The sequence below is a fragment of the Strongylocentrotus purpuratus genome, unplaced genomic scaffold (genome assembly GCF_000002235.5).
Source record: "Strongylocentrotus purpuratus isolate Spur 01 unplaced genomic scaffold, Spur_5.0 spur5_scaffold_20, whole genome shotgun sequence".
NCBI classification, from domain to species: Eukaryota; Metazoa; Echinodermata; class Echinoidea; order Camarodonta; family Strongylocentrotidae; genus Strongylocentrotus; species Strongylocentrotus purpuratus.
In genome coordinates this window covers 23,198,446-23,214,352 of record NW_022145606.1, presented here as the reverse complement: position 1 = coordinate 23,214,352, position 15,907 = coordinate 23,198,446, and the positions used below count along the sequence as shown (strand labels likewise).

Here is a 15,907-nt window from a genome sequence, read left to right as displayed (position 1 = left end):
TAAAATCAGGGGGTAAACCCCCCAGACCCCCCTCGGCATTGATGCAATTTTTTTACAAATCGCCGACGACGCTGTTATGGCTGCTAACTAGATCATGTTAAGCCCCATATTATACAGTCCAGTACCTCGGCCAGACTAGCTACATGCGCATTAATATCTACCTTAGCAACGTTACGTCACATCCTTTTTGATCGCCGAGTGGCTATCCGCTAAACTGTGCTAGTACAATTAATTAATAACATATTAATTTTGTCCCATTAGTCTAGAAGATCTAGTCTAGCCTACATAGATTCTACATAATTTTTTACCGTCTGCCATCTGGCTCACATCTACGAGGTAAATGGTTCATATGAACCATTTACAAACCGTTAGTGTATTTTTATAGATATAGACCTAGATCTACTCATAGCGCCACCTAGATCTATAGATGCACATACATGCCAACATTTGAAAATCATAAATCTGTACAAATTATGCTATTTTCCAAAAAAAGAGGAACAATCCTAACTCTCCTATTCAATGCTACCTACAGACAAATTTGTGTACAGGAAGAGGAACACCTGCATTAAAATGATAATTATCTTCTCCCAAAAAGAGGAATGTTCCTCTTTAATCTGAACAGTTAGCATGTAGAGTAAAGTACCCGGTTTTCGGCCACTTAAGACAAAATCCTATTTATTGGACTCTTTACTTCCTATTTATTATCATTTCTTGTTCAAATCATGAAGCAAATATTATTATTATTTAAACAAAAAAAGAATCCCAAAAAAAAATCACGAATTGCCATGACAATATTCATTTCAATTTTCACTGTTTTGGAGCCGGTTATCGGCCGAGCGTTTCAGTTTACGGCCGCATGTACAAAGTCAATAGGAAGCGCTCGCGCGCGCCGTGCGTTTCTGCGCTGATGTATAGCACAAGCGGGCGGAGCAGGTATCCCACGCCGGAGCTCGCGGGTGCTCGCCTGGCCGAATACAGGCACAGCGGTGATCGGAAGTTGGAATCTGAATTAGACAGACATATCGTGTGTGCGTCGCGGTGTGCGGCTGCATTGATTTAATACATGCGATGAGATACTTTTGAGCTTGCGACCAGCACAAAATCGGGCTCTATATCTGAAAAATACTTGAAATAAAGCTCATTTTATGGTACCCATATTTCTTACATACACGCGTAAGAAACTCGATTTTTCAGATTTGGGTAGCGGGACCGCCGATTACATCGCTAAAATGTGATATTTTAGGATATATTTTTCATTGCAAATGTGGTTCTTCAGTGACACTGGCATGGTATGGTATGTGTGGGATATGTGTTATGCTATTATGCGATGTATTTTAAAGTGATTTTACCATGTATCCAACCAATTGGCCGAAAACCGGAGCTGACCGATTACCGGGTACTTTACTCTATGGATGCATCGAATATAGAGTTGTGTTTTACAAAAGTTCATTTATGAACTTTAGCTTGAGTAAACTTTGTGATTAAATGTTTTGTTAATAGACTAGATCTAGAGTCTAGGCCTAGACTCTAGATCTAGGCCTATTCAAATGAGATTGCTAAGTCATCTATCTAGATCTAACTAGACTTATGAATATTTAGAACTGTTTCAACATGAATATTATTTTGAATTAGCCTAGAATCTAGTGTCTACGTCTACGTCTATGCTGGTACTCGTCAAAAGCCTAGTGAGAACAAAAAGAGATGGATCATAATTTTCAAGAAAATTTCCAATGATCAGAAGGCAACTAGACTCTAGATCTAGTTACCATTGGCCGAATGGTAATGGTCCCTTGTGTGATCTGGCTTTCAATTTTTCCTGTGCAAGATATCTTGTTACAACATAAAATTAAGTGTATGGGACTAAGCTAAGCTATGCGTCTATTCGTAGCCGCACGGAAAGTCCGAAACTACTCAAAATTCGAATCTTTATTTGAATCATATGCATGATTTACACATGAAAACTACTTACCCAGGGCAGAATGAAACACCGGATTTCAAAATTCCGCTAAACTTTCCACTAAATATGCTTCATTTTACTAAGCACGAAGGTTTTATCTGGTCAAAACAAATATTATCGCTATTTTTCGTCAGCGCTGTTTATTGAATTTCGTACGGTACGATAGCTTAGGCCTATCGATATCCAGACGCGCGCGCATGTTCGATCGTCCGAAAACGCACGAATAATCATAATTTCCTGGAGCTCTAAACTGGTCAATTTACAGGGGTAAAATTTTCGAAAAACTGAAAAAATCCACCGAATGAGATAAAAATCTCCAGATAGGAAAAACAAGAGTCCCAAAATATGTTAGTAAAGAGATAATAAAGATATAATCCCAAGTTCAGGTAGATTCGCTAGATTTGTCTCTTCCCCTTAGAGCTGACTTTTAGACGACGCAAGATATAACGATGCCAATTCTCCCAAGGGTTTAACACCCCTGTCATGGAGAGATTATGATTCAATCTAAATGTCGATTTCAGTAGGTGATAAAGTCCCGTTTATAGCCTTGATTGAGTCTCTAAACAGCTGGGATCGTACCAAAACTGCTATGCAAAACGTTGCAGGCAAGGTAATTATTCCCCCTAACTAGACATTCCCCGTAAGCCACAGTTTCGAAGCATAGAAATTGCCCGCAAGTCGCAGTTAAGGTAATAATAATAATAATAATAATAATAATAATAATAATAATAAAAATAATAATAATAATAATAATAATAATAATATTAATATGTCTTGTTTATCCAGGGTAGCCTCATCAGTATTCATACTGTTCTCCCTGACGGCCCTGCAATCATATCAGGGACTTTTAGATTTACACGTCGACAGCTTTGACTGCAACGTGTGACGTCATTTTAAGGCACTGTGCATACTATATACTAGTGAGCTGGCCTTGCCCCCCCCCCCTTCCGCAAAAGAGAGAGAGAGAGAGAAGGAAAAGAAGGGAAAGGGAAAGAGGAGAGAAAGGGAAAGAAAGAAGAGGAAGAAGAAAATAAAAGGGGGAAGAAGGAGATCGGGGGGTGCGAAAGGGCCTTGCCTCCCAGGCTGTTGCCTCCCCCCGCCCCCGCTAAAAAAGAGAGAGAAGGAAGGAAAAGGGAAAAAATAGAGCTAAAAGGGACCAAAAAAGAGGAAGAAGAAAACAAATGTGAAAAGAATTTCGATGCGGTGTTCGAGTAGAATTCTGTGAGATGATGATATACTTTCTCGTAGCTTGATGTGACGAGGTGTCTCTATCCAGATATCTGTTGATAGTATTATAGAATATAGATGCCTGAAATGACCTTCTGCTCGTAACCGACAGATCTCCGCATTAAAATTAAATTGCAAATAGTGTTCAACAACACGATGGTGGATGTAACTGTCTAATATTCGAAGATATATGACCTTCAGACCATATTGTTTTATTATTTTTTATCAACGTCAAAGAATTGATTTATCATCGCTCTTCAATTTAGCATTTCACCTTTTAATGTACTTTCATTCTTATGAAACACGAAAGAACACTGAATTGGATTCTTCAATGTTTGTTTTGATTAATTTCCTCCCCTTTCCTTCTCCCTGTTTAATACTGATAAAATTTCAATTTTTCTTAATCAAGGCAAAATATTATTTTCATTTTTTCTTTATGCAAGACAGGAAGAGAGAGAGAGAGAGAGAGAGAGGGAGAGAATATGTTAAGTGAGAATTATCGAGTACAACTATGAATTGCATCATTTTCAATACTATTCAATTCGCTGAAGATATTCAGAATATGAATATGATAAATCGTCATAATACACCAACGCTGTTCAACGCATCCAATGCTCCAACCATAGCCCATACGCCAATGCACCATATTTATCAATATGAAAAGATTTTTAAATGAAATTTGAAGAAAAATCAAATTTACAATGCACTGACAGGCATCAGTTGAAATCATGAATTCTCTGTGACTGGCTTAGCACTAGTTTCTGAGGGACCAGTCACTAAAGAGGAAATAAAGGGAAGGAAATTGAGAAAGAAGTAAATAAAAGAAGGGGGATATCAGTTGCAATTTTCCCGCCAACAAGTTGCGGATCGGGATGGGGGTGGGGCAAAAGTACCATTTGCTTCGAGGCAGCGCCTCTCAGCAAATAGTACTATTGGAGTCACCTCTTGCACATAGTTTTAACCCAGAACCTCTCAATACAGTGTATATTTGTATACTAAATCCACACAGGTATCGAACACGGAGTCATGAGACACCCTTAAATTATTAATAAACACAGTAGCATTTTAGGAAACGAGCTGTTCATATAATGATTATCAACGAGGAGGAGGGACAAAGTTTCTCTATAATGTATCCACATCATCATAGTGATATATTCTTTACCAGATCCACACGGGTCTCCAACACGGCGTGATCAGACCTCCCCAGCCGAACTGCCTCCCGTTGGATGAAGTCACGCTCCCGCAGAAACTCAAGGAGAATGGCTACGCCACTAACATGGTCGGTAAATGGCATATTGGCTTTTACTTGGATGCTTGCTTGCCAACTGAGAGGGGCTTCGATTCTTACTTTGGTGAGGGCTTATTTTAATGAGCATTTTTTAACGAGTAATAAATGTACCACTACTACTAAAATGTTGATAGTAATAATGACAATAACAACAGAAAATACAATAAAATGATAATACTATTGATAATTTCTATAAAAAAAAATAATGAAAATAATAATAATATTTATAACAATAATATTGATGATAATAATACAAATAATAAGGATAGTAATAATATCACAAATATTAGATATAATGATTGTTATTATTATATAGTGTTGTTAATTATTGTGATAAAAATAACATGGTTAATAAAAATAATGGCAAAAACAAGAATAATAATGATTAAAGTAATAATAATAATGTTAACAATACTAACAATAATAATAATACTATAAAAACAATAATAGTCATACTCAAATTAAATTATAATACTAACACTAATAATCATTGCAATGGTATAATAATAAGTAAGATCTAGAGTCAAACGTGCTTTAGCAGCAACCTGTATAGACAGACCACCTGTCTATACAGACCATATTTTCTGCAACCCTCGAAAGTAATTAATTATGTAAACATATATGAAAACATATATAAAAACATAGGCCTATGCTAAAGGAAACTGTACATAAAGATCACCTGCCTGGGAAGATCACTTTTCGTGTCTCCCGTTAACGATTTTTATGTACAGGCACTATGAATATGACGGACAAAGAAAGCAGACAAGATATACAGTTCATCATTCTACCCTCAACAATTGCTGTGGTATACAAAGGAACATCCCTTCACTGTTATTATGTAAAAATAAGTAGCACAGGTGAATATGCATTTGACACCTGTTCTACACATTTTTACATCATAGCAGTGAAGGGATGTTCCTTTGTCTACCACAGCAATTGTTGAGGGTAGAATGAGGAACTGTATATTTTGTCCGTCATGTCCATAGTGAGGTTTCACTGTATTCTCACTGAACATTTTGTTCTTCGTTTTTTTATCAGGATACCTGATAGGAGCTGAAGACTATTACACGCACATGCGCTCCTACAATGTCGGTTCCAAGACCCTATCAGGACACGACCTACACGCCAACAAGACACCGGTCTTTCAGTACGAAGGACAGTATTCCACCCATCTCTTCACGAATAAAACAATTGATGTCATAGAGAGGCATGACAAGACAAAGGTACGTTTACGTGTACAGTTTTTGAAGAGCTCGTTCCCAAAATAATATTTTTGTTTTCATTTTTATTTTTTAAATTTTACTCGTTTGCATCATTATTTTTATTTCATTGCTAATTAAATGCACATATTTTTCCTTTTTTTCAAAATTCTCCCAGCCCATAGATTAAGAGTGATTTTTTTTAGAGGTTGGTTTTATATATGCTTTCTAAACACAAAATAGTTAAATGGTGTTTGGCACACTTTATTTAAAGGCAACTCATAAAGACCGTCAACACTACTGGGCCAGAAGGGATAAGACCACACAGCGAGGTCACTGACAGGTGGCTATCTCATTAACTCAGCTCTCAACTAACATAAGAAAAAGGGGATCATGGGGGACCAACAGGCACCGATTGGGGAAGTTTTCTATATAGAGGTAGTAAGTAGCTACAAGTAGGACAGTGGGGCTTTAAGGGCACTCTTTCTGTATCTGACTTACTTTAGTTGGATAAGAAAATCTTCACGTCTTCGAGCTCAGCCAGTTTGCAGGGAAAGTGTTTCTACGGATTATTTGAGCATTAATCGTATTCGTTCTTTTTCATTGTATCCTTTTGTATTTGTACCTTAAAGCCATTGTTCATGTACATTAATTACTGTAGGTAGTAGAAAAGTTTCCCCACCTCAGAGCTTAGCCACCTTTCATGAAACATATTTCTATGGATTATTTGAGCATTATTTTCATTTTTTCTTTTGTATTTGTACCTTAAAGCCACTCTTCATATACCTTGCATATCAAGCTGTACACTTTCCTTTGGAAGTACCTGACAGCTACATGGACCCATACATGAACATCACAGACAAAAACAGACGTACCTATGCCGGAATGGTATCTTGCATGGATGAAGGTGTAGGAAACGTCACAAGAGCTCTAAAGGAAGCTGGTCTTTACGATAATACCATCATCATATTCTCAACAGGCAAGGAAATGCACGTATTTATATTTATATGTAACCCTATCGAGACAGCTCTCTCCCCTCCCCCCCCCAAAAAAAATAAAATAAAATAAAATAAAAAAATAAAAAAAATAAATAAATAATAAAATAATAATAATCATAATAAAATAAAAATCATCAATGAAAAAAGATGCAACTAAGAACAAACCTTTAAAGGGAAAGGGGGAACAAAACAAGGGAAGAAATACCAGATGCATAAGTAGAAATGGCATTTCTGTTCATATGTACATGTCTACTAAATCTATTTAGGTTGAGTGACCATGATTTAAATTAAAACAAAAAAAATAAACTTTAACATCCTTCAAACAAAGGAAACAAAAAGGGAGGTTCAAAGTAATTTTTTCGAGCATAATTTGTAATTTTCGTAGCTTTTCAGGAAGGTTCATAGCCATGTATAGCTTTGTGAGACAGCACACTACATTGCAGCAATGTAACAATAATGGAAAATCATTTGTTGTTAATTTGAAGAACTTCAAGTGATTAGTTAAGCCATAAAATCCTGTTATGAAGATGGACAGGACTTATTTTATACACTTTAAACATGTCCACTGTGTAAGGTACAGGTAAACGACCTTTACAAAATGGCTGGACAATAATTGAGCATAATGTAAACACAATTTTCGACAGTAGATGGCGACATTCCTGCCACATTGTACAAGTAACACATGCGAAGATACAATACTGGGGAAGACGATAAGACAATGTTTTTTTTTTTCCCGGCTTCCATAGAGAATGTACCGCAATGTCAACTAATTCCTTATTTTACTAATTTATTTTTCAGGTTTTATGAACTTCCCCGATGGTTTAATGAGATCTATGTAGGCACCATCATAATCTGGTACTTATAGTTTATTGGTTCTGAAATTATTATTTCTTCCCAGTTCTCGAGCCATTGTATTTGCATTGGAAACGGAAGAGCCTTTGCCGAATGTACCAATGGTCGGTACTGCCCTCTATGGCCGAATACCGTAGATGCGGTAGCGAGAATTTTAGCAGGATGGTATGGGTAATGTAGTGTTTTGCAGTTTTTGAATGCACATTTGATCACTTATTATTATAGAATTCAATTTAGGTTTCCTTCTTTTTCTTATACAGATAACGGGGGTCCAATCCAAAGCGGTGCCAACAATTGGCCACTTCGGGGAAGCAAAGGATCCCTCTGGGAGGGAGGGATCCATGGAGTGGGGTTCGTACACAGCCCTCTTCTACCAACGTCAGTCAAAGGAACGGTCAATCATGAATTGATTCATGTGAGCGACTGGCTACCGACTATTGTAGCAGGCATTGCAGGTGGAGCGTTGAATGGAACTAAACCCTTAGACGGCTACAATGTCTGGAGCTCTATCAGGTACCCTAGCCACCAGGAACTCTCCCTTTCCCTCTACTTCTTTTTGAATCTAGCGAATCGTTATATTTGAACTCATATCAGGGATGTTTAAAGGTATAAGAATCTTCTATTATGTACTTTTTTCATTAATGGTACTATGTCCTATTTGCAGGCCCCAAAAACTGAAAAGGTTAAATTCCAATGGCATTTGAAAGATGATACTGATTTAGAACTTCCCAAAAAGTGGGCTTGAAAATGTCTTTAAAGGTGAAATTCAAAGAAGATCACAAATATGTCAACTAATGTATCACTAGAAACTGGTAAGCTAACGGATGGCCATCATACAAGCTTTAGGTCAACTACATATCGGGTGATTTATAAAAATACAAATACAACCACCTCCATAGCAGCTGGGATATACGAGAGATTCGCCGGAAAAATAACGATGTTTTAATGACGTTACTATATGGACCAACACTGCCCAAGCAGACGACATCCCATAGAGAATGAACATAATTGCAAAGCTATTATTTCTCAAATTATAATGAGTTTAGTGTATATAAATGTAATAAATGTCAAACCATTCAAAAGGGAATATGGCCCCATTCTGATAACTAAAATCGTTTGCTTGTAAATACTCAGGATAGGGGTTAATTAACAATCAAAGAAACCAGACTTTCGAATTGAAAAACCCCCGGAATGATATTAAGGACGGCATTTGTTCCCTCTTGAAACGCCGAACATACCGCGTAGTGTGCAGCTGAATATACAACGACGTCTTATTTTGCTTACAAGCGACAGATTCCTTTATTTTAATATCGCTGCATTTGTCATCAAAATAAACCATGTGCGGGGTTTAGAGTGAGGCAATAGATTATACATTTAGCCTGACGGTAGTGAAGTAAGAGAAAGACCTCAAGAGAAGATGAAAACACAGGCACTGAAAATGTGTGAGATGTCATGGGACATCGTCTGCTTGTACAAGTCATGTCCATACTGTGATCTCACACATCTCAGCAGCGTTCGGAGAGCTCTTCGGGTGCTATGCCGGGGCTGTATTTAAGCGTTTTGTAATTTATGATAATCATAACTTCGAATGTTTCCTAGCATTGAATTGTGATAACCTTGTCGAATCAAAGTTTGAACTTGCAATAATGAAAATAAAGTTAGTTTTTTTTAAATCAATGAATATCTACTTTAAGTGGGAAAATAATGACTATTAGTTGTCGAATCGACTAAGTGATAACAATACAGTACGTAATAGTCTGATTTTCAGACCATTGTACAGAATGGTCGTACGTTTTGTGCTGCACAAAGATTCAAGCAGTTTAATTTTGGCCATTACAAGAAGTGGGTTATTGATGTAGACAGATGCTCATGTACCCTTTACAGCTCTGTTTATGTATGTTTTTACCAAAGAAGAAGAGAAAAAAAGCCAGTCAGTCACTCAAGTAACAGTGAATTCTAGCAAGTAAACGGGTTTCCTTGCATAATTTGAATATTAGGACACTGCTAACGTTTAAATTTCACAGATAGGACATACCAGACATATTCATAATGGCTGCAAAAGGGACAGAGTATCTTTAAAGCGCAACTCCATTTTGGGGAACTTTTTTTGTATTATTAAAAACTTTACGTATTTTGGTAAATTCTTCTCTTCCGAGACAGAACTTTCCTTTGGGACTCAATTAATCAAATATTGTTTTTCTAACTAACAATATTTTTCTTTCAATGCTACATTGTTCAAATGAAAAAAGTATATTTGGGTAAATTTTTGATAGAAAAGTTGAACTAAGGGCAAATTTCGATCGAGAAACATTGATTGTGAAATTTCTCAATTTGTTGCTTATTTAAAGATTTGGAAGCCTATTTTCCCATTAAAAAAACCTGGCGTCAAACGCAATGTGGTTGTGTTTTAAACATGGACTCAATGCGCGAAGGGATTTTTGCCGATGTCAATAGGTGAAACTCAAGGATATTGAAATCGCGTTTTTATTTACTTTCGCATTTGTAATTATTCAGTGGTACAGCCTCGTCCCCTCGAAAGGAAATCTTGCACAATATCGACTCGCTTTACATCGCTCCCGAGATTCTACCGAGTTACTTTGATGGCGAGGATTTTCTGTGGCGATTTTTGGCGCGAGTTTTGGAAGACAAATTCGATACGTCAATAAGAGCTGCGCTACGCGTCGGAGACTGGAAAATAAAGACAGGGCCAGACGGTGAGTGCCAAATTATCTCAAAGTTATTCGCTCATGTTCGCAATATCACAGATAAACTACGACTACTTCTTGTAGCAGTACTGGTAAAGATACTTCCAATTCTACTATTAATACTACTACGACTACGACTACTACTTCTACTACTACTACTACTACTGAAACTTTCAACACTAGTACTGCTACAACTACCACTAGTATCACTAGTACTACAGCAAATTTTGTCGTCGTTGTCATTTACGTAAAAAAACGTTATTTCTCCATCCCATCCTCTCTTTGTGACAACAGCATCGGCATCCGATGTGTGGCAGCCGCCAGCCGAGTCCGGACTCCATACGATATATCCGATAGAGAAACCGAACCAAAAGGTATGGCTCTTCAACATAACCGCCGATCCTCTGGAGCGAACCGATCTTTCAGGAAAGTATCCGGATGTTGTCGATGAGTTTCTTCAGAGATTAGAGGAGTATTACAAAGGTTCGGTTCCCGTGCGGTATCCAGATCCGGATTTGGAAGCGGATCCAGCCTTGCATGGCGGTTCATGGGGTCCATGGGAGTAAATCCATAGCAGGTTTAAGGTGAAACTGCTTCAAACGATAAAAATAGCAGTGGTTCTACTAGGACCCGACCCCCCCCCCCCCTGACCCATATATGACATGAAAATGGTTGGATAGAGAAGAGGAATGAACAGAAAAGGAAAAATAAAATGGAAAAAATAAACTGGAAGAAGAAAAGATGAAGCATTGGCTGAGCTAATTGATTTGTCAGATAATTTCGTAGCAAAACAGCTCATCAAAATCCAGGTGAAATTTGTGTTTGTTTGTCGTAGAACTTTCGGACTTTCCCTCCATCCTGTGGCAGAAAATCCTTGATCCACCAATTCACGTTGCAGTAACCCAACGGCTAACAAGACCGACAACAAGTAATTTTACGACAAGTATTAACCCTGATTTAAAAAAAAAAAGAAGTTGTTGTTATTTACAACGACAAATGAATACAATTGATCTAGACATCACAGAAGAATCTGTTAAAAAGCAGAGGTAAAATAAAAATGTTATTTATATTTACTATTTCATTAAACTTTTGATGTAAGGTTCAATTGATACATATTCTGAATAAATTCTAAACTCGGCTTCTAAACGAGCGTTTAAACTAGAAATAAGAGGCAAAAGTATTGCTAGCTTGTTCCCTGTTAAAAAAATGAGTTCATTAATGTTCCACAAGACAATTTATATCATGAGAAACATGTTCTTTCTTTCTTATAACATAACTATTTTAATTTACTACACTTCTATTTTCTCTATGGCTTATATATATATACCATACAACGACAGTATAATGCAATGATTGTGCACTCATATTGATATGGAATTTACAATACTCTTGTCTATGGAAGAACGTGTGTTTCCTGAAAAAAAATTCAAGAAATCTGAAGCTGGTCAAATTCACGAAAAATGAGATACATTTAGGTCTTGCCTTAAAAAATAGAAACATTTTAAACTATAATTGCAGAATTTATTTGGAGAAAAAAATGGTGCTCATTATATAAATGTCTTACGTACCGAAAAAATAATAACCTATGGTTTCTACAGTTTGGTTTTAGACACGGTAATACGACGAATATGGCTCCTCTTGAATTTGCTATTACGATATCAATGTTTATGAGACTAAATATTTTTTTTTGGTGATATTTTTTAAGTATTCAATTATATTAATCACAACAAAATCTATCGACGAGATTTATCGTCACGATATCCATGGAATAACACTAAAACGGTTTTAAAATGATTTCAATGACAGCAAACATTTTGTATTTGTATACAATAATAAATAAAATAAATGAAATATGTGTGATATAAATATAGGAGTTTCCCAAGGATCGGTAGTGGGACCGCTGTAGTTCCTTGTTTTCATTAATGACTTGCAATATGTAAGCCACATAATTGTTTGTGTTATATTTACAGGTCGCAAAATCTTGTCCATCTTTGTAAAAGATATCACTTAAATTAACCATTCATTAAATGTTGAATTAAAGTCTATTTTTAAATCGTCTACCAAAAACATATGGTACAAAATCAAAGAAGAAACGTGTTTTGTAGATTTCAATAAAAAATAAAAGGATAAATGAAAAGGGGATGAAAAGATACGTGGAAAACAATGACATTCAGCCATTAAAATAAATTGTTGATGCCTTTATTCACGAAACTTTACCTAGAGAGCACACAAATATATTGTTGGTTTGAGATGTCTACAACAATAATTGGTGCAACAAGTCGTCTGAAATGTACATTACCGAATCAAGTACTTTTAACTTTGTATCGTACAACGATTTTTTTTCATACATAATGTTGTGTTCTACCTATGGGCTCAAAGTGCCCGTTGCCTCCTAGACCGAGTTTTAGAATGTTAAAAAGGTGACATTCGTATTATTAGCAATTCAGCACCTCTTTCCTGTGATTCTGACCTTTTTAAAACGTGCATTTCCAATCGGAGCTGTTCTCTTAATATCAAAAAAATGTATCTATATGACAACTTAGACGTGCCCCAAATAATTAGATTTTGGGGATGTTGTTGCTTCTTAGTGCTTGTGTTTTAGTTGTTCTTTTCATTGTAATGTTACTTAATTCGGCCTAATTAATCGTATATATTTTCTTATCCCAATCTCGCTTGGGGATTATCCCGAAAATGGCATTAAAGGTATTACAAAGTTTTGGTAAATTTTGAAAATTGGTTGGATAGTGATTCTTTACGATTGTGGTATATTTGGATGCCCCTATGGATGTATGTTAAGCACTAAAGAAATTAGCTCCTAAAACACTACTGCTTTCGAGAAAAATTGAATATAAAAATTTACCGGTGCTCCCGGTAAATTGTGTTAAATTTCAAATTGCGCCTTCGGCACGATCAGCGCGAGACCTCCGCGCGATGCCCTTGCGGGGATTGCGCAATGCCACCTACGACATGTCTACGTGCTACGGGCTTACGATTTTTTCAACTTGTATAACTTCTCGCGAAACATAATCGTAGATATTGCGTAGCCCGTGAATCCGTACGAAAATCTCACAGCCGCCGCCTGCCTCCGCACGGAGCCCGCACGAAAAAGGGGATACGGGCAGGATACGGGCTCCGTAGACTAATCGGAGGCTTAATGTAATCCAGGCATTAGTTATGAGCTTTCAAAAGCTTGCAACAGGACTGCACTACTTATAGCTATTTACGCCCTCTATATAGCCAGCGATGCCTAAGCGGTACGCGTATATTTTTTCTTCACGCTAGTGAGGGAAATTTCTCGATTAATTCCAATGAAACCGCTAGCGGAGAGCATATGTGCATATATTACCATATGTGCAATATGAAATATTTTGCTTATCGTAATCCGGGAAGCCTAAACACATGGGTAACACCACTTCAAGAGTTTTTTATGACGAGGAAGTCATTTATGACACCGGTTCTTATTTTTAAGTAATGCAATTGTCTTAAATAGCATAATTAGCATAATGAGCTAATTAGAATATGTACAACATATGGTCTTCATACTCATGAGCCTGAAAAGGGGTCAATTCAACATTGTAAATCTCTTTTTAAAGACAATACATTAATTCACGAGAAGATATTCCATCTAGATGTAATACAATTAGCACGATTAACATAAGTAAATTTGCATATTTGCATTTATTGATATAGGTCTAGTTTATCCAGAAAAATTTGGAATGACAATTTTAATGTGATTTTTGTTATGACAACCAATATTTATCTCAGAGGTTAATCACGTTGCTAGCATAATTAACCTAATTAGCATATTAATCAGGCAATTGCCTAAAGGAATTGTGATTTTCTGTCTGAAAAGACAGAATACATAGGTATTCATATTTAATTTCCCACTGTAACAGTGATAAGAGCAGAAAAAACAGTCATGACAGAGGCCGTGAAATGCCGGGCCAGAGCCTGTTTCGAGCACTGGACGGCACTTGTGTAGGGACACGATAAGAGAAAAGACTGGGACATCTGCTTCCTCATGTCCATAGATGCTATCATTCTGACTGTCAACGATTGTTCGCTCTCCATAGTCAAATGTTGAGAGGAGTGCAGAAAGTTGCCTCTTATTGTTCATACTATTCATGATTGCTTCTCTCTTAATTATATCCCAATACTTAAACTCAAAGAAGAAAAGAACAACATTATAAATATATTTGCCACCATAACCATATTTTAGTCGTCCCAAACCATTTCTCTTTATCTTTAATAACTGACTGGTCTCTGTCATGACTGTTAATTCTGCTCGTATCACCGTTACAGTGGGAAATTAAAAATGAATACCTATTTTGGATAAACCTACAGAAATCCACAAGGCCATTAAGCAATGGCCTGTTTAAAATGCCAATTACGTTAATTATGCTAGTTAGGCTAATTAGTTTGCGTTCAACGTGATCAACCTCTGAAATAAATATGGGTTGTCATTTAAAAAAAAATCACATTAAAATTGTCATTACAATTTTTTCTGGATAAAAATAGACCTAGGCCTATATCAATAAATGCAAATATGCAAATTTACTATTATGTTAACTAGGCTTATTGTACTATATCTACATGGAATATCTTCTTATGTGTTAATTAATGTGTTGCCTTAAAAAAGTGATTTACAATATTGCATTGCACCATTTTCAGGCTGTTTATTTCATAAGAATGAAGTCCATATAATGTACATATTCTAATTAGGTTAATATGCTAATTATGCTATTTAAGACAATTGCATTACTTAAATATAGAAACCGGTGACATAAATGAAATCCTCGTCATAAAAAAATCTTGAAAAGTGGTATCATCCATGTTTTTAGGCTTCCCGGATTAAGATTGCACTTATGCTAATTTGATGATTATGCTAATAAGGCTTATAAATAGAATTGCCCAAGGTTGCCAAGATGGCAACCAAGCTGAATTTACCTCCAAACCCATCTAGAAAACGAATCAACAAAAAACACCTGGTACTTAACACCTTTTCCGGGTCTGAAAAACTTCTACCGGACTATACTGAAATTGTTTTGTCGATGGGTTTTGTGTGTACATGTGTATGTATGTTCACGCTCGTTGCGCTGATTTCTGCTCTCATATTCAACAGCAAATTGCAAAATAAATACCAATATTTGTGTTTAATATCTGTAACTGCTCCGAATCTTGTGATGTTCAAATGGTTGAAGGGGTTGCAATTATGAATAACTTGTTTCGACCGGTGTGACCGCGCCGTTTGTCCTACCAGTTTCGTTTGTCCGTCGGACATAATATGCGGGTTTTCTGCTCGCACGGATCGTCCGTGACTCGCACGGATCGTCCGAGGGACGATCCGTGCGGATTGCTATCCGCGCAGTCTGTCCCCCCCATTGTTTTACGTGTATATTTGATAAAAAGGAAGAAACTCGGCAAATCAATGTATTTAGACTCATTTTTTCTAGAAATTACATAATAATAACTCTCTACAATTTTTTAAAGCAAATGGGCCAGTCCTTTTGAAAGTAGAAGTGAATATTTTCTTTAAAACATTTATTATATGAAGGCATACTCGTGATATTGGCCCCACAATTACTGTTGTAATCGATTGTACGTGGCTTCGTACTTACGGTCAGATGAGCATATTTTAATACCATATCCATGACACTGGCAGGTCACTAATTGGCGTATGG

General features: G+C 36.5%; 2 protein-coding genes across 2 annotated transcripts in view; one reads left to right on the top strand and one right to left on the bottom strand.

The window, feature by feature from the left end:
- LOC115927300 overlaps positions 1-2,662 on the bottom strand; it is a 37,653-nt gene extending 34,991 nt beyond the window's left edge. Inside the window, exon 1 of the mRNA XM_030993057.1 lies at positions 1,970-2,662. The gene's annotated coding sequence lies outside the window, so the exon portion shown is untranslated. The remainder of the gene's footprint in view (positions 1-1,969) is intronic.
- LOC587189 (arylsulfatase J) lies at positions 2,466-12,968 on the top strand. Its single transcript, XM_030993763.1, has 7 exons — positions 2,466-2,567; positions 4,350-4,536; positions 5,511-5,695; positions 6,443-6,650; positions 7,782-8,034; positions 10,036-10,235; positions 10,521-12,968. The coding sequence occupies exons 1-7, from the start codon at positions 2,466-2,468 to the stop codon at positions 10,790-10,792; spliced, it is 1,407 nt and encodes a 468-aa protein (XP_030849623.1). The 3' UTR covers positions 10,793-12,968.
- The last annotated feature ends 2,939 nt before the right edge of the window (positions 12,969-15,907 follow it).

What these genes read in the sequence shown, in the direction of transcription:
- LOC587189 (XM_030993763.1), top strand. Translation starts at nt 2,466, where the DNA reads ATGTCGATTTCAGTAGGTGATAAAGTCCCGTTTATAGCCTTGATTGAG. An exon ending in GGGCTTCGATTCTTACTTTG is followed by an intron (nt 4,537 to 5,510) that starts GTGAGGGCTTAT and finishes TTTTTTTATCAG; the next exon opens with GATACCTGATAGGAGCTGAA. An exon ending in AGAGGCATGACAAGACAAAG is followed by an intron (nt 5,696 to 6,442) that starts GTACGTTTACGT and finishes TGTACCTTAAAG; the next exon opens with CCACTCTTCATATACCTTGC.